Source organism: Corapipo altera, unplaced genomic scaffold (genome assembly GCF_003945725.1).
Source record: "Corapipo altera isolate COAL_440 unplaced genomic scaffold, ASM394572v1 106, whole genome shotgun sequence".
NCBI classification, from domain to species: domain Eukaryota; kingdom Metazoa; phylum Chordata; class Aves; order Passeriformes; family Pipridae; genus Corapipo; species Corapipo altera.
The window spans coordinates 121,236-138,564 of NW_020885019.1; the positions used below are offsets into that span (position 1 = coordinate 121,236).

General features: G+C 62.6%; 2 protein-coding genes across 7 annotated transcripts in view; one reads left to right on the top strand and one right to left on the bottom strand.

Moving 5' to 3' along the window:
- Positions 1-12,668, top strand: part of BCAN (brevican) — a 17,119-nt gene extending 4,451 nt beyond the window's left edge. For 3 of the 5 annotated variants that reach the window (XM_027667695.1, XM_027667694.1, XM_027667696.1), the window contains exons 2-15: positions 1,556-1,648; positions 1,769-2,161; positions 2,303-2,477; positions 2,572-2,699; positions 3,717-4,010; positions 5,247-5,510; positions 6,284-6,448; positions 6,620-7,021; positions 9,102-9,209; positions 9,394-9,552; positions 11,078-11,160; positions 11,487-11,631; positions 11,839-12,021; positions 12,106-12,668. In XM_027667695.1, coding sequence (XP_027523496.1) covers positions 1,564-1,648; positions 1,769-2,161; positions 2,303-2,477; positions 2,572-2,699; positions 3,717-4,010; positions 5,247-5,510; positions 6,284-6,448; positions 6,620-7,021; positions 9,102-9,209; positions 9,394-9,552; positions 11,078-11,160; positions 11,487-11,631; positions 11,839-12,021; positions 12,106-12,131 — 2,610 coding nt within the window. In that variant the 5' untranslated portion in view covers positions 1,556-1,563 and the 3' untranslated portion in view covers positions 12,132-12,668. The remainder of the gene's footprint in view (positions 1-1,555; positions 1,649-1,768; positions 2,162-2,302; positions 2,478-2,571; positions 2,700-3,716; positions 4,011-5,246; positions 5,511-6,283; positions 6,449-6,619; positions 7,022-9,101; positions 9,210-9,393; positions 9,553-11,077; positions 11,161-11,486; positions 11,632-11,838; positions 12,022-12,105) is intronic. The other 2 variants (XM_027667697.1, XM_027667698.1) reach the window with 2 other exon arrangements.
- A 328-nt stretch (positions 12,669-12,996) lies between these two features.
- On the bottom strand, positions 12,997-16,051 carry HAPLN2 (hyaluronan and proteoglycan link protein 2). Of its 2 annotated transcripts, none has more exons than XM_027667751.1 (6): positions 15,690-16,051; positions 15,400-15,513; positions 14,745-15,095; positions 14,303-14,419; positions 14,016-14,201; positions 12,997-13,874 (listed from the first exon to the last, which is right to left on the bottom strand). In XM_027667751.1, the coding sequence occupies exons 2-6, from the start codon at positions 15,485-15,487 to the stop codon at positions 13,435-13,437; spliced, it is 1,182 nt and encodes a 393-aa protein (XP_027523552.1). In that variant the 5' UTR covers positions 15,488-15,513; positions 15,690-16,051; the 3' UTR covers positions 12,997-13,434. The 2 variants fall into 2 exon arrangements, with proteins under 2 accessions (XP_027523552.1, XP_027523553.1); XM_027667752.1 differs by having other exon boundaries at positions 13,477-13,879; positions 15,690-16,049.
- Positions 16,052-17,329: the final 1,278 nt, after the last annotated feature.

A 17,329-nucleotide genomic window follows, 5' to 3' on the forward strand; every position in this document is an offset into this window, starting at 1 on the left:
TGTGGTGCCAGGGGCTGTATGTCTGTGATGGGTGGTGCCAGGGACTGGACATCCATGGTGTGTGGTGTCAGGGCCTGTATGTCCATAGTGGGTGGTGCCAAGGGCTGTATGTCCATGGTTTTGTGATGCCAGGGGCTGTATGTCCGTGGTGGGTGGTGCCTGGACATTCTCACATGCCCAGCATGGTGCTGGGGTGTGAGTGCACAGTGCTCAGTGCTGGGGGCTGTACTCACACCCTCTCCCAGAGCAGCAGTCCCCTGGGCACACTCCAAGAGCACAGTTTGCAGAGGGATGCAGGTGACCAGGACAGCCTCCCAGCAGGCTGGCCCTGGCAGCCAGCGATCTGCCGTGGAGCTGCCCAAGCCACTACTGTGGTTGCTGAAATCAATGCAGCACAAAGAGCTCATAAATCACAAAGCTGCTCTGAGGCTCAGGGTGCTCGGTTCCCAGGGAACGGTGTGATGCAATCCTGGCATGGGGGGCTGAGGAGCTCCCAGCCCCCTGAGGAGCCTCTGCAGAGGGGTGAGGGGGTATCAGGTCTGTGCATTGTGCAGGGGAATCTCCCCACATGCCCAGCAGCACCCTCCCCTCCAGAGGGCTGCAAGAGGCCGTGGGCAGCCGGAGCCCCTCCTGACATGCCTGGCATCCCCTGAGCTGCTCCCTGGGGAGGGCTGGGGGCCGGTGACAGCGGTGCTGGCCACTGGGCTCTCCTTTCAGCACTGGTTCCCCAGCCCTGCGGTGAGAACCCTTTGTGCCAGGCAGCCTGAGAGAGGCCTGGGACATAATGGCTGCTTTGGTCAGCCCCGGTTTTCCCAGCCCGCGCGCAGGGAGCCTCCGGCGTGAGCTGAATGGCAAAGAAGCCGCCCTGCTCCTTCCCTCCCCCTCAGCCCTGTGCTTTGTGTGCCCTGGGCTGTCACCCCTCCCCAGCAGCTCACTGACCTCAACCCCCTCCACAAACACTCCCTCTTCAGCACACACGTGCACGAGTGCACGCACACGCGTGTGCACACCCACACGTGCAAGCTCTGCGACACGCGTGGAGCGGCACAAGCACACACGTGTGCCCCGCTTGCTCGCTCGCCTCCCTTGCTGCCTCTTTCCTGCTCAGCACCCGCTGTTAGAACCCTTCCCGAGGTTTCTCACGGCGGCACCGCAGGCGCTGGCATCGCCTCCCTGCCCGCTGTGACCAGTGCTTGGGCTCAGACCTTCCGTGCCGTCGGTGCCAGGCTGGACTCTGCTGTCCCCAGGGGACCCGACTCCCAGGGAAGGCTGGTGGGGCTGGATGGTGCCCAGTGGCTCCCAGCCAATGGTCCTGGGAGCTCATGCTGTCTCCTTCCTCCTGTTAACCAGGGCACATTTCCTTCTCTTCCCTCTCTTCTCCACTGCCCAAGGGTCCAGGTCATGCCCTGTGGCCGTGCCAGTGCCCTGACACCCCATCCCTGCACAGATGGGCCGGGGGCTCCCCCTGAGCTCTCCCGCTCATGCAGGGATGGGATGTTTCTGATACTTTTTTGGATTCTAAGCACAGCTGGTGGTTTTTGCTCCCCTCTTGCAGGGCAGAGCATGGCCCCAGCCCTCCCGCTGCTGCTGCTCTGGGTGTTTGCCCCCACAGTGGTCCCGCAGGTGTTTGGCCCCGGAGATGGCACAGGTAACTCGGCATCATCGGCCGCATCTGTGTCACTCCCTGTCCCATCTGTGCCCCATAGTGGGGGCTTCAGGGGGGCCCCCACCCTCATCCTGCTTACGACTCCTCTCTTCTCCCACCCAGAGGACCTCAAGGCTCTACAGGTCTCCATCCCACGCCACCCAGCCCTCGACCCTGTGCTGGCAGGCGACATCACCATCCCCTGCCTCATCACCTACCTTGGCCCCCAGCCCACTGCTGGCACGGGCGGCCGCCGGGCTGTCCTGGGAACCCCCCGGGTCAAGTGGACCTTCATCTCTGAGGGCAGGGAGGTGGAGATCTTGGTAGCTCGGGGGGACAGGGTGAAGGTGAGCGAGGACTATCGCCTGCGTGCCTCCCTGCCCATCTTCCACCAGCGCTACACCAACGCCTCCCTCCTGCTCACCGAGCTGCGGCCCAACGACTCGGGGATCTACCGCTGCGACGTGCAGCACGGCATCGAGGACGGCCACGACATCCTCCATGTCAAAGTCAAAGGTACTCCAAGGTGGGGAGCGGTGGGGCTTGGGGCGGGTTGGGGCCCTCTCCTGGCTCAGCAAATGCCCCCCCGGGTGCATCTGCACCCGCGCAGGGGGGGCTGCCACGAAGCCCCCTGCCCACACCCTTGTCCTCCCCCAGGGGTGGTGTTTCACTACCGGGAGGGCTCCATGCGCTACGCCTACACCTTTGCCGAGGCGCAGGAAGCTTGTGCCCGGATCGGTGCCAGCATTGCCACCCCTGAGCAGCTCTACGCTGCCTATCTGGGCGGCTACGAGCAGTGTGACGCCGGCTGGATCGCCGACCAGACCGTCAGGTGGGCACCGCCGCCGCCCAGGCACTGCACCCACTGCCTCCCCCCATCACCCTTCTGTGAGTCACCAACCCGTCCCTGTGCTCTCCTGCCCCAGGTACCCCATCCAGACACCCCGCGAGGCCTGTTATGGAGACATGAATGGCTTTCCTGGGGTCAGGAACTACGGGGTGGTGGACCCAGAGGACATGTACGACGTGTACTGCTACGCTGAGGACCTCCCAGGTGCCTGCGGTGCCACCAGTCCCCTTTTGCCCTCCTCTGCTTTTGCTACCACACTAACTCGCCCCTGTAACCAGTTGTGAATCCAAGGAAAAAGCTGCCCTGAACCTCAGGCTCTGGCTCCAGGCTGTGGGGACTTGCTGTACTGCTTCCTAAAGCATTGTGGTTCGGTTTGGGAGGATGGGGGGGCTCTCTCCCTTGAAGCAAGCAGTGCCTGGGCTGGAGTGTGCCCACAGTGATCTGCCCTGGTTTGGCAGCAGAGCATGGGTAACACTGTGAGGTGGTTTGGGGTTTGGTTATGCTCATACCATGCTTTGCATGTGCTGTGGTGCTGCAGATCCCACCCAACCGTGTGTGTGGGGAGTGGCCAGTCCCTCCTTTGGGCCCTGATGGGGCTCCCCACTGGTGGCAGCAGCTGTTGTGGGGTTGGTTGGGGTGACGCCAGGCAGGGTGGCAGGGACAAGGGACAGGTTGCCTGTGTGCAGGGCACGATGTGCTGGGACACAGGGAGATCAGTGTGGTTGTGGGGGCCGACATGTGATGTGCCCAGAACTATTCAGTGTGAAGCCCCACCACAGTATCCACTGGGCTTGCAGATCCCCCTTAGAAATGTCCTGCTTGTGGATTGTGCTGTGCAGGGTGAAGACCTGCTCGTCTGTGGTCCCCGTTCGTGGTTCATGGATGCTTCAAAGTCTCAGCTCTGTTTGCAAGGGCAGGAATCCCATGTGGCACAAGAGCTCCAGCCACGCCTGCACTGTAGTTGCCACGTGCGTGTGCAGGGAAACAGGAGGCAGGGATGCAGGCAGGGAAGAAGACAGGGATGCAGGCAGGGAGGAAGGCAAGAAGGAAGGCAGGGATATAGGCAGGCTCCTCCAGCCCCTGGTGTGCCTCCACACACTGGTGTCCCCACCTCCACGCCAGCTCCTGGGGTCGTGCGGAGAGCAGAGGAGGTGAGGGTGCTCTCGCAGCCCCTGCCCCCCTCCCCAGCTCTGACGCCCCGTCTCCTTCCTCTCTTCGCAGGGGAGATCTTTTTGGAGACGGCCCCAGCCAGGTTCACGCTGGAGGAGGCGGTGGAGCGCTGCCGAGCGCTGGGCGCGGAGCTGGCGAGCCCGGGGCAGCTCTACGCAGCCTGGAACGCGGGGCTGGACGCCTGCAGCCCCGGCTGGCTGGCCGACGGCAGCGTCCGCTACCCCATCGTCACCCCCCGGGAGCGCTGCGGCGGAGCCCTGCCGGGTGTCAAAACCATCTTCCTCTTCCGCAACCAGACGGGATTCCCCGATGCCCAGAGCAGATACGATGCGTACTGTTTCCGAGGTAAAGAGGGGCACTACCCCGCGGCCCGCGGGTGCTCCTGGGCAGGGACCGGCGGGAGGCCTCGGGAAGCCGCTGTCAGGGTTTTCAGGTGCCCGGCGGGTGCGAGGTGCCACCCCCAGGCCACCCGAGCTGCGTGTAGCAGAGACGGGCTGTCCTGCAGGGTCGGGATCGCGTCGGGATCCCTGCATGTTCTCTGTGCCGCGTGCTGCGCTATCGCGATAGGGCGGGCAGGGGTGTTTTGTGCCATCTCGACTTACCGCGGTAGGATAGGGATGTCTTGCATGGTCTCCACGCTGCATGTCGTGACCGGGGAGGGATAACCTGCATGGTCCTGATCCTGCATGCTGATAGCTCTCTGTAGAGGAGGGGTGCTCTGCGTGGTCTCAGCAGTGCATGCTGATATGTCACGACAGAGCAGGGATGCCCTGCATGTCCTCAGTACTGCGCGCCACTAGATCGTGATGGAACAGGGATGTCCTGTGTGGCACCGTCGGTCTGTGTGAGCTCTGTGAGCACAACTGCTGGCCTGGGGGGCACTGCTGGGTCCTGGGGGCTGTGGAACACAGCCTGCCAGGCTGGTTTGGGGCAATACCTCCCACGGTGGGCAGGGAGGAGACCCATGGGCAGCGGCACAGCACTGCCTGCACCGCCGGGGAGCCCCGCAGGTGATGAGCTGCAGGGATAATGGGCATGGAGGGAGGAAGAGCTGCTTCTCCACTCCTCCTGCTCGATCCCACCTCTCCGTGTATCCCCTCGGGGCAGTACGGGGACACTGCCCCCGGATCGGCTGGATGCTGCACATCTCCGTGCCTCAGATTCCCCACCTCTCAGCAGGGTTAGGCAGGATGGGTTAGGCAGGATGGACCCGTCCCGTGAATCCAAGCCCCCTGTAACACACTAACTCCCCGTGCATGTCTGCTCTCCCCGGGGTGGGGGTGGAGGTGTGGAGAAGGATCCTTCCCAAGAGGGGAATGCAGGGTTAAGGATCTGACCCCCCTACGTGCTGCCAAGCCCCACAGCTCCCACTGGGGCTGTTGGCTCTTCTGGCTCCAACAGCAACTGGGAGGGCCTGATCCTGCCCCGTGCTGACCCTCTTTAGGTGGGGAAGGGGAGGTCAATGACAGCTGAGTCCCTGCAGGGGTGCCAGGACTCCAGCCCCACTGTGGGGCGAGGGCATCTCTGCCTGCCACTGGGCCAGGACAGGGCAGTAATATCCCACTTTCTTTCTGCCCACAGAAGGGACAAACTCTTTCCCTGAGGCTGCAGGAAAATACCAAGCCCAAGAGCCCGAGGAGAATCTCCTCCAGGAGATTGTCACAGTGGCAGAAAAGCTGGAGGAGCTGCAGCTGCCCAGAGCACCAGTGGAGCTTGAGTCGCGAGGGGCTATTTACGCCGTCCCTTTCTTTGAGGACGCTGAGCTGGAAAAGCCGAGCCCGTCCCCCGAAGACACACCAGGGCCAGGGGCCCGGCACCCCCCACTAGATACCTCCGTGTCCTCAGGTCACCCCCCCCTGCCTCCCCTTTCCCCACGGCCCCAGCCATCCCCGAGGCAGGTGTCCCACTTAGCTGTGGTGCAAAGCTGGGGAGCCCACGCCCTGTGGAGGAGGACGGGGGGACAGGGACAGTGGGACAGCCACCGTGGCCAGGCACAGACTGTCCCACACTGGTAGGTTGAGCAGCTGCTGTGGCCGTGCCAGGGCTGGGACACAGAGAGGAACAGCAGGCACAGAGGCACCAGGATTGCAAGGAGAGGTTGGAGGCACCGGTGGGTGCCCAGGTCACCCCTGCTGTCCCTGTCCCTCCTGCGGAGGGAGCCCCCATGGCTGGTGCACTGGTGTCTTGGTGTAGGGCTGTGCACTGGCGTGGGGACATCTGTTGTGTTCCTCCCTCAGCCACAGTCCAGCGTGCAGGGTCGGTGCTGGACTGTAGTTTAGCAGAGCAAGGAGCTGGACAAGGGCTCTGGCAGCTGGAGGGAAGGGAGGCCAGGCACAGCGGTGAGGGGCTGAGCATGGCCCCTGCCACAGACAAGCCAGGGCTGGGCTTGGCAGTGGTCAAACCAGAGCTGTCAGCCGTGCCGGTTCAGAGGAGACAGTGTCACACGGGCTCGGGGCCGCTTCCATCTCCCCGCGCACCTTTGTGCTGGCATCGCCCCCCCGGCTCTGCCCACCGGGGGAGGGTCGGCAGCTGGCGGGAGATGCCGGAGCCCGCGGCCCCTTGGTCTGGCTGGCTCCCGGCGCAGGCGTCTCACTGCCTTTCTGCCTTGCCCTTTGCAGAGGAAGAACAGGGAGCAGCGCCGGGCAGGGGCCCTGGCAGCACATCGGCGGAGAGCCCGGGCGGAGGGCGAGACCCCAGCCTGGAGCCGGACGGAGCCCCCGGCACAGAGACACTCTCCGTGGCCCCGCGGCTGGGCGCAGAGGGACCCACCGCTGTCCCAGCAGGTGACACGGAGCCTCCTGAGGGCTTTCCCCGGCCGCCCAGCCCTGCCGGCCCCGCACACCGCCCCGACCGCCCGCGGGACTCCATGGGGCGGCCGGCCCACACTGCCAGCCCTGGGGCACCTGGGCACCGTGTGCCATCGCCAACCGGTGCCGCTTCTGCCACCTCGACAGAGCGCCACAAGCCCGGCGGGACGAGCAGCCCCGTCCCCGCCGCTGAAGACGCCGAGCTCTCCGGAGACGTGGTCGAAAGCCTCGGGGCTTCCCCGCTGCCCGCTGCACCCTCGCAGCCGCAGGAGGAGGGAGAGGAGCTGTCAGGGGCCCCGTGGTTCCCCTCGCCTGCGGCCCCGGGGGACGGGAGCACCGTCCCCGCAGCGGAGGCAACGGCGGTGCCCGGCGGCAGCCGCGCCCCAGCCCTGGAAGGAGAGGAGGCTGAGCCGCGACCCCCGGGCGCTGACCGCGGGATGCCTGCTGCACCTTCCCGGGAGGAGGAGGAGGAGGAGGAGGAGGAAGAGCAACCTGCTCCCTCCGTTGCAACCGTGGAGGGTTTCCTTGCAGCCGTTCCTGGAGAACCAGGTGGGACCCGCAGGGATGGCCTCACCTCTCCCCGTACTGGCAGCTCAGGGGTGACCCTGGCGGGGACCCCGTTGGGAGACCCGGCCCCCAGCACGGCTGTGCCCCTGCCCGCCCTCCCCACGGAGCGGGCCAGCGTCGGGGCAGGCGCCAGCTCGACCGGGGGTCCCCGCCGTGCCACCCTCGCCCTCGGGGCAGCCCTCTTGGCTGCTCTTTGGCAATAGAGAAAGTCAACACCTTTCCTTCACGCTGTGCTTCCCTCTGTCTGTCCGTCCGTCTGTCTCTCTCTCTCTCTCCTCCTCAGCTGGGTAAGGGAAGGTTACAGGTCTGGAGAAGCACATATTTGTCAAACAAATTGGTCCGAGGTCTGCATGCACTTAAATCTCTTCTACTTCTGTGAAGTGTTTTAATGACTGTTTCCATGAAAAAGCCCAATAAGCAAAAGGCAGCCCCAGCCCCTGCTCTGACTAACCGTGGTACTAATAAAGGGAATTAAAAGCTTTCTAGAACAAGCATCTCGGCGAGCTCTTCCCTTCGTCCTTGCGCCTGCTGCCCACGCGCCTCTCCCACTGACGAACTAATCCCCCACCCTCTGGCCCCGTGAGTCCCTCGGAATGGGGTGGATGGGACCCCCCATGAGGTCTGGGGGGTATGGCTGCTTTGCATGCTCCATGTGGCCCCCTTGGGGCTGGGTCACCCCACGCTGCCCTGGGAGGAGGGGCAAGGGCTGCATGGCATGAGCAGGGGGAAACATGGGGGCACCGATGGGTCGTGGGGTGCAGAGCCCCACCAAGAGAACCCTGTCTTTGGTGACCAAGCACCCCAAAATTGCTGCAGTCCCCCCAGGGGGCAGTTTCCCCCTCACCCCATCCCTGGTCCCCCCACAGGAGGGTTGAGATGGGTGAGTGGTGGGTGCATGAACTGCTGCAGGTGGGTGTCACCCACCCAGACCCACCCTCTGCCCCCCCCCTCCCCCAAGGGATGCTCCCAGCTCCAATGCAGTGCACAGCAGCCAAGACCCAACCCCCCTGTTCCCTGCAAGGGCAGCTGCAGCAGAGGGTACCATGTGAGGTCCCTTCCCCCCTGCTCTGGCAGTGCCCTGCCTGGTCCTGTGGCATGAAGGAGGCTCCACGGAGGGTGGCAAGACCTTGTGGGGTGGTTGCCCTTGCCCTGGCAAGGAGAGATGCCAGCCCAGGAAGAGCCGTCCATGTGATGTTAGGGCCCTAAATTGCCCATTCCTCTCCGTTCCTCGGTCTGCTGGGGACGAGCTGGATGTCCCGAGTGAGCTGCTGGCACCTTGTGGGGAGGTGATGGTGCCTGGGGATGGGTGAGGGTGACAGCATCACCCTTGTCACGTCTCCACTGAGCCAAGGCCCATGAAATGGGGCACCATTAGGATGAAGGAGGCCAAGGACTTTCAGTCCTTGCTCGGCTGGTGCTGGCAGCAGCCCTTCATCACACTCTTGAGCTGGGCTGGAAGCACAGAATGTGCTCCGGGTGCATTAATGACCGTAACGAGCTGCTGGGGACACGCGGGCTGGGGACAGCGCCGGCTGAGTTATCAGCCCTGGCCAGGCTGAAGGTGACACCAGAGGGGAAGGCGTGTGGCTCACCTTGCTGCCAGGCTGAGGACGTGCAGCCGGGATGTGCCGAAGGGTTTATCCTTTGTGTGCTCCCCTCCCAAAGTACAACTGCTGCGTCACTCCAGGGGAAAGCAGGAGCTGTGCCCGGGCAGCAGGAGCGGGCCAGGGGCTGGCATGGCAGCCAGATCACTGATGTGGAGGATGAGAGCATCCAGCTCATGTCCCTGTGCCCTGAGAGGGGAGGCCAAAGCCACAGGTCCAGCCAGCTCTGGGCCAGGGCAGCTGAGCTGGGTCCATCCCACGGATAAAGGGCAGCGTGGGACGGCTCTGGGCACGTCACCATGCACCCGAGTCCTTCACCTGCTCCACACTGGCTGGTCCTAGGGGCCAGCTCAGAGACCTGGTGGCTGTGGGACATGCAGGGATGAGGCTCTGGCGATGCTGGGCACTGACAAGGTCCCCGAGCCCCTGCGGTGAGGACGGCTGCGTGTGCCTTGCAGGTGGCTGTGTCCCCAACCCCTGCCTGAATGGAGGGACCTGCACAGAGGACGACACCCACCTCACCTGCCTGTGCCTGCCCGGCTACGGAGGCAGCAGCTGTGAAAGACGTGAGTCCCCCAGGTCCCACTGTGGCCACACCGGGTTGCCCCTGTCCAGGTCCTGCTGCCGTCTCAGCTGCTGAAGCAGCAGCTCAGGAGACATAAAAGTGGGGAAACCAGGAGTCCGGGGTGAGTCGGGCTCCATCACCCTGACCCTCTCCTCTCTCCCTCCTTGCTCCCTGCCGGGGCTCAGCGCTGAGGAGGTGCAGCCCCGGCTGGGACAGCTTCCAGGGAGCCTGTTACAAGCACTTCTCCACCCGGAGGAGCTGGGAGGACGCGGAGACCCAGTGCAGACATTACGGGGGACATCTTGCCACCATCCTGACCCCTGAAGAGCAGGACTTCATTAATGGTACGTGATGTCACCCCAGACCCTGCTGCACCCCCCTGGACCGCTGCCCAACGACCCTCAGTCCTGGGCCGCAAGTTTTAAAACTTAAGCCAAAAAAGTAGCAAAGAGCTGAGACAGAGCCTGGCCCTTCAGATCTGATGGGTGGGTGGATGGACAGGTAGACAGATACATGGATAGACATGGGAGAAGATGGACAGTAACATGGAGAGACATGGGAGCAGATAGGCTCAGTCTTGGGCCCCTGGTGACAAGAAAGACATTGAGGGGCTGGAGTGTGAGCACAGAAGGGGAATGGAGCTGGGGAAGGGTCTGGAGCACCAGGAGCAGCTGAGGGAGTTGGGGGGACTCAGCCTGGAGGAAAGGAGGTTCACAGGGGACCTTCTCACTCTCTCCAACTCCCTGGCAGAAGGTGAGAGCCGAGTGGGGGTCAGGCTCTTCTCCCAGGTAACAAGTGACAGGACAAGAGGAAATGGCCTCAATTGCACCAGGAGAGGTTTAGGTTGGACATTGGGAAAACTTCTTCATGGAAGGGTGGTCAGGCACTGGCACAGGCTGTCCAGCCCTGGAGGGATTTAACAGACATGTGGATGTGGCACCTGGGGACACGGATTAGTAGTGGCCTTGGCAGTGCTGGGGAATGGTTGCACTTGGTGGTCTTGGAGAACTTTTCCAACCTAAACAATTCTGTGTTCCAATGACAAGTGGACAGATCAGCAGAGGGTTGGACATATGCAAGTAAATTTGAAGGCAAAGCAATAACCCGCCTGAAAGCAGCTGTGGAGGGACAGGGGGGAAGGCAGAGGGAGACAGAGCAGGGACAAGAGTGGTGGGGATGGGACAGAGAGTAAAGAGGCCTGGAGGGACTTGAGGGTGAAGGAGGAGAAGGGCAGGGAGAGAACTCGCAGAGAGCTGCAGGGACAGGTGGCAACAGGTATGGACAGGCAAGGGGCTGCAGGGCCAGGCAGGGACTGGTCAGACCAGAAAAGGGACCAGCAGAGCCAGGTGGGGACCTGCAAGGACAGGCAAAGGCAGGCAGAGAGCTGCAGGGACAAGTAGTGACAGGCAGAGCCAGGTGGGGACCTGCAGGGACAGGTGGGGACAGGCAGGGACAGGTAGGGACATTCAGGAACAAGCAGGGACTGGCAAGAACAGGTGAGGACCTGCAGGGCCAGGTGGAGACCTGCAGGAACAGAAAGGGATCGGCAGGGACAGGCGGGTGCCGGCAGGGACATGTGGGGACAGGCAGGGACCGGCGGGGTCCCGGGGCAATGCCGCCCTCTCCCGGCCAGCCCAGCCCCGCCGCTCCGGGGTGTGGGCCGAGGGGTCCCGCTGTGTCCGTTTCGGGGCTCCCCTTGTCCCCATATCTCCCATCACCCTCCCGCTGCAGGGGGAGGGACACCTCTGCTTCCCCGCACTCATCCCCAGACCCCAAATTCAGCCTCCAGTACCCTTCAGCCCCCTCCTGCCAGGTGGTGCTGGGCTGCCTGGGTGTGTTCCCACCTCCAGCTCACCCCTTGCCCCCCAGACCAGTACAGGGAATATCAATGGATCGGCTTGAACGACCGGACCATCGAGGGGGATTTCCAGTGGTCTGACGGGAGCCCCTTGGTAAGTCTGGCCTGGTAAGCCCTTGTGTGCCCTCGTGTCTCCTCACCCTGCCTGGCATCTTGTCATCCTTCTCCAGCACTGGGGTCCAACCCTGGGGCCAGGATTTGAAGCCCCTCTGCAGGGCTGAGCATCCTCAGGGAAGCCAGACCCCGGGATTTGGGGTGCCAAGGCCATGCCAAGGGGCATGGAGGTGGTACCTTGTTCCTGAGGGGGATGTCACAGCCAGGAGGCTGCAGATGGGTGTGTGCTGGTGCAGGAACCCCCCCACACACACTTAAAGGGTGTGCTGGGGTGCCCTGTGCACCCTGTCATGCCTGTCCCCCCAGCTCTATGAGAACTGGCACCCCGGGCAGCCCGACAGCTACTTCCTCTCCGGTGAGAACTGCGTGGTCATCGTGTGGCACGACGGGGGCCAGTGGAGCGACGTGCCCTGCAACTACCACCTCTCCTACACCTGCAAAATGGGGCTGGGTAAGCCGTGCCTCCCCCACCCCGGGCTGGGGCCGTGCCCCTCCGCAACCCCCAAAGAGGGGGTTCCCCACCATCCCCACAGCGGGCAAACAGCTCCTGTGCGTGGGCCCCTTGGCCCGTTTGGGGTTTATGGGGCAGTGGTTTGCTCCAGGCTGGGAGGGGCTGTCCCTCCCCGCTGGCTGCAGTGACCCCGACCCCCCCTTGCAGTGCAGTGCGGGCCCCCCCCCGCCCTCACCAACGCCCGCGCCTTTGGCAAACCAAAGCAGCGCTACGAGATCGGCTCCACGGCGCGGTACCAGTGCCGGCACGGCCTCGTCCCGCGCCGCTCGCCCGTCATCCGCTGCCGCGAGGACGGCACGTGGGAGCCGCCCCAGCTGGCCTGTCGCCCCGGTGAGCTCCAGGCCCCCCCCCCAATTCCCCCGGTGTCTGCTGGCCTGGCCTTCCCTTCACCTGGGCCTTCTTGTGTCCCCCCAGGCCTGGCTCAGCCCCGTGACAACTGAATGAGTCCCCGGGGCAGCAGCCACCGCCTGCCCAGGCCCTGGAGCTCATGGGGATGGGGACAGCACTGGGACACCGGCGCAGGCACCGGCGTGGGGTGAAACCTCACTGTTGGGTGTTTGCCTCCTTGTTTGTTTTATATCTGTACAAAGAAATCCCAATAACTAAAGACCCCCTCCAAAGGAACCGTCAGTGACCCGAAATGCAGCACAACGGGAGTTTTGTTCCCGCAGTCACAACAGAATTGAAATCAAGGGGGACACCATGGGCAGGGGATGGCAGTGACATGCCAGTGTCACCTTCAGCCTCTTTCTCCCACCTCTGCCCCAAGGGTTCTCATCCTGTGACACCCTGGTGGGGGGTGACATGGGGACATCCAAGCTCTGCTGCAGCTCAGCACCCTCCTGGGTGTGGAGGTGCTTCTGCACTTCCCAGGAAAGGCAGAAGTCACCACCACAGGCTTGGAGTTGTGTACGTGTTGCCCAAACCCCCTCTCTGTGCTCCTGTGGGTATTAAAACCAGTAAACAGATGGTGCAGAGTGGTGGCCTCGTCATTTGGTGTGGGGGGTCAGGCACAGGGTGGGACAGGCAGGGCTGTACAGTCCCAAAATAGAGACCGTGTCAGCCTCCACCAGCAGACTGAGAGCCTGGGCACAGAAGCAGCGAGGCACAGACCAAAGTGCCCCCACATCCCAGTGACACTGGGCACTGGTCAGGGCTTGAACTGGGATGTTGCTACCAGCAAACACACGAGACAGGTGCCAGGGGATGCCAGCATCTCCCCAGGCTGTTAATCCCCCCACACTGTGCCAGTTCCACAGCTTTTTATAGCTCTCCTGGGCTGTATCAAACAGCAACACCCGGAAACCCCCGGAGCCTGGAACACAGATAACCCCTGGACAGGGCATCAGAGATGGAAAGTCCCTGTCAAATTCCCCTTGTGGAGAGGCCCAGATGGTCCCAGGGGAAGGAGCCAGGCAGGAGTGTGGCTTTGCTGTGCAGCTTTGCTGTTGCTTTATTAATTGAGAAGGCGACACGCCATTAGTCACGCTCGTTAATGCCCAGCCCAAGTCCTCTGTGCTCACACCAGAGAGAGTCCTCATGGCTGCAGGGAGCGAGGATGGGGTGAGGGATTCATGGGAGCTGGGGAATGGGGAGTCTGTGCTGCCTGCTGGGGGGGATGGATTAGACCCCCTTCCTGGCCCAGCAATGGGTCTGGCTTCTCCAGCAAGCCTTGAACAGCCCACAAGTCCTGCAGCAGGCTGGGGTGTGGGGAGCAGCTCCATGAGAGCATGCACTGAGCACCTAAATCCAGCTCCATTTCTTCTCCAGATGATGCATGAACCACCCAAAATCGCTGAGAGACCATCCCCTCATACCCCACCTCAAACTCTCTGCCCGGGTGACGAGGGCTGGTGTCCCGCCACCACCCCCTCTGCTCAGCCCACCTCTCCTCCCGGCGTTCCCTACTTCCCCACGAAGCAGTAGGTGCCGTAGGTCCTCATCTCCTTGCTGGGGAAGCCGAAGCTGCGGACGCCGGGGTCCGGCAGCCCCCCGCAGCGCTGGCGGGGGGTGGTGATGGGGTAGCGCACGCTGCCGTCCGCCAGCCACCCCCCGTCGCAGCGATCCAGCTGGGAGAACTTCCAGGCCGAGTAGAGCTGCCCCACCTTGGCCATGGTAGCCCCATGGTTGCGACACGCCTGCCCGGCCTCCTTGAAGTTCAGGTGGCCCCGGATGAAGTAGACCTGGCCTTGGGGATGGACGGATGGATGGGGACACTGCGGGTGAGCGGCTGCCACGATGCCCTGGGAAAAACCCCCTGGACCTGGTACTAATTTTGGGGGGCATCAGGGCTCTGTGGGAGGGACAGGGGACCCCAGCACTACCTTGAAGAGCAGAGGTAAAGCAGAAAGCATCAAATCGGTCCTTCTGCTTGTCCTTGGCCCCGTAGGTCCGGACACCGGGCAGGAGGAGGCGGCCACCGCAAGGCTCCCGCGAGTTGATGATGGGATAGTGGACGGTCCCATCGAGGATCCAGCCAGCATTGCACCAGTCCAGACCCTCTGTCCAGGCTGTGGGGCAAGAGGCAGCTCAGCACCAGCACTTTCCTCCTCCCCATGCCCAGCCAGGTATATTTTTGGGCTGAAGAAGAGTCTTTTTTTGAGTGCTTCACCTTTGTACAGCTGCTGGTAGGTGGCGAGGCGGGAGTCCTGCTGCTCACAGGCTCGCTTGGCTTCGTGGTAGTTGAACTTGTAGCGCCCATTGCTGGGTTGGTAAGGGAAGACGACGCCTGGAGGGGCAGGGACAGGGTGAGGGAGTTGCTCTCCCTGAGGAGGCTTTGACTTAATATCCCCAGCGATTCAGTGATGAAGATAAGGCTGAGGAGGTGCAACAAGGGCTGGAGGCAGCCAGTCACAGACAGGAGTTACAGCAGACAGGAGTTACAGAACATTCTGAGCTGGAAAGGACCCACACGGATCATCAAGTCCAACTCTTAACTGAATGGCCCATACAGGGATTGAACCCACCAGACCTCCAGTCCAGCCCAGAGTCCCTATCTGGATTGGGTCTCAGTCTCCTGCTGCATCCCCCAGGGTGGGGGAGCCCAAGCTCACCTTCGAGGTGCAGCGTGAGCGAGACGCTCTCATCGTCCAGCCCGTTGACCAGCTGGCAGCGGTAGCGCCCCTCGTCCTCCAGAGCCACGTCGGTGATGGTGAGCGAGGCGTCGTAGCGGTGGCTGTGCCGCAGGTGCACCCGCGGGCTCAGCGGCCCGTAGTTCTTGTGGTACAGCCCGTTGGTGATGATGATGATGCTCTCCCGGTAGTTGGCTGGCTCCACCTTGCTCCACTTGACGCGGTAGTTCTGGGGCAGGGCGCGCAGGACGCAGGGCAGGGTGGCCGTGGCCCCACGCTGGGTGTGCACCGTGGAGTGCAGGGGCTCCAGCAGGTACTGCAGGCGCGGGGGGGCTGTGGCACCCCCAGGCAGCCTCAGCACAGGGTCACCACGGAGCATTGCTGAGGCCCCAACACCCCTACAACACCTCTCTGAGCGCCCTCCAACCCTTAGAAGCATTTGGTGGTTTCTCTCCTGGCTCCTCTTCCCCTCTCCTGCATCCTCTGGAAGCACAGCTCAGCCCCCGTCCCAGCTGGACACCCCCCAGCATCATCTCTGCCCTCCAGCACTGACCCCAAACAGCAGTACCCCGTCTTCCCCTCAGGTCCTGCTCCCTAAATGGGTTCCCCCATCCTCCTCCCAGGCCCCGCTCCCTACCTGGGCTCCCAGTTGGCCTCTGGAAGATGCTGGACACTGTGGGTGCTGTCAGGAGCCAGAAGCAGCCAAGCAGGAGCAGCCTGTGCATCCTTAGAGCTGGGGGCAGGACAGTGCCTGGGGGGAGCGCAGGGGTCAGGGACAGGCAGTGGGACATCCCCCAGCTTCCATGGGGACCAGAGGAGGTGGCCCTGTTCCGTGGTGGGTTCACTGACTTTTACTGTGTAAAGGGGACATCAAGCCCACAGACTGTGCCAACCCTGCTTCCCAGCAACCCCTGCCCCATGTCTTACCGTCCCCAGGTGTGTCCTTTGGGGAGCCACTGTTCCCATCCAAGGCCCCCAGCCCATGTGATGCCCCAGCTCCTGCTGCGTCCCGTCTCCGTCATATACAGCCCATGGAGGGGCCGAGGGCTCCAGGAAGGTCGAACCTGCACAGAAGAGGTGGCACAGGGACACGGGGATGTGGGAGGTGGCGAGTGGGTGCTCCCAGCCCCTGCCCTGTCACCGTCCTGGGACGGGCAGTGTCCCGGTAGCCCCGTGGCCCCACGGGCCTTTGCTGCCTGCTCCCATGGTGCCGGCTGTGCCCGCACTCCCTGCCCTGTCACCGTCTCTTCCCGCTTTCTTCTCTTTTTTTTCCCCCTCCAACACCTCCCCGAGGAACGCACAGGGAGGAGGAAGCACAATTTCCCATTGTGAGTGTCTTTCTCTTTATTGTTCTGCTCTGCAAAACACAGCGTGCCCGGCTAACAAACATCCCTTTATCTGCAGGCCACAGTGTTGGGAATTCAGGGAAAAATACAGCTCTGCACCGGGCTCCAGCAGCTCTTGGGCCTGCAAAGCCTCTGCTCGGCATCAGCCCCCAGTGCTGGGACAGTGCTCTGTGATCCCACACACATCAGGGCAATGGGTAATTTTATGCCCACCCCAGTCCCCAGTGGAGGGGAAGAAGTTCCCACTCCTTGGGGCTCCCACAGGCTGTGCAAGGGGGGGTCCCACCATTCTTGCACCCCACCAGCCTTATGCTGCCCTGTGAAAAGGCATCAGGGAGGTTTCCCCGTCGCCACCGCGGGCCGGGATGCTGCCAGCACCAAACCACGGGCACACAATGGGACTGTGTTCTGGGCTCCCGCATCTTCTCCCTCCCCCAGGGTCCGTCTCCAAGGGTGGAGGGAGCTCTTCTCAAGGGAAACACAGGACAAGCAGCGACTGTCCCCGGCACCAAAGGACACAGTGATCCTGGCATGGCACAGCAAACAATCCTCCCAGGGAGAGGCACCAGGGAAAGCACTGGGTCCCCGGGCCCTTGCCCTGCACCTGCTCCCCACTGCTCCCAGCCCCTCTTCAAGGAACAGCATCAACATCGATGCCAGCAGGTTGAACTGGAAGGCCACGAGCTTCTCCCGGGTCAGAATGGTCAGAGCTGTTGGCTCATTTTGATGAGTAAAAGGTGGCCACGGCTTTAGAGGAAGGCTAAACCACAGCAGCACTGGCAGCTCCTCCCCTGCAGCTCCCCACAGTTATCTGGTGGCTCCATGGCTCTTCAGAGACCCCGTGATCTCCCTCCATCACACTTCCCATGCCCACGGCTGCAGAAGCAGATCCTGATCCCTCCCAGCAGCAGCCCAGGCTCCTTGGCTGGAGGATGCTGATTCCCAGCTCCACGGTACCACAAACAAGTTGAGTGTTTCTTATCAATGGGGAGGCATGAACATAATGCTCACAGGCCATTATGGTCGGCAATATGTCAATTTATTATTTAAATCAGTTAACTTTTATACAGTTTAGTTTGTTTGGGACACATGCTTACAATAAGGTGATTGGATAGCTCAGTCTGTGCATGCATCTCATGTCCCCAGTTCATTGGACCTGATGTTCTGTCCACGTGATCTGAAATCATCCTTGGCATAGAAACCTCTTTCTAATTAATCTGC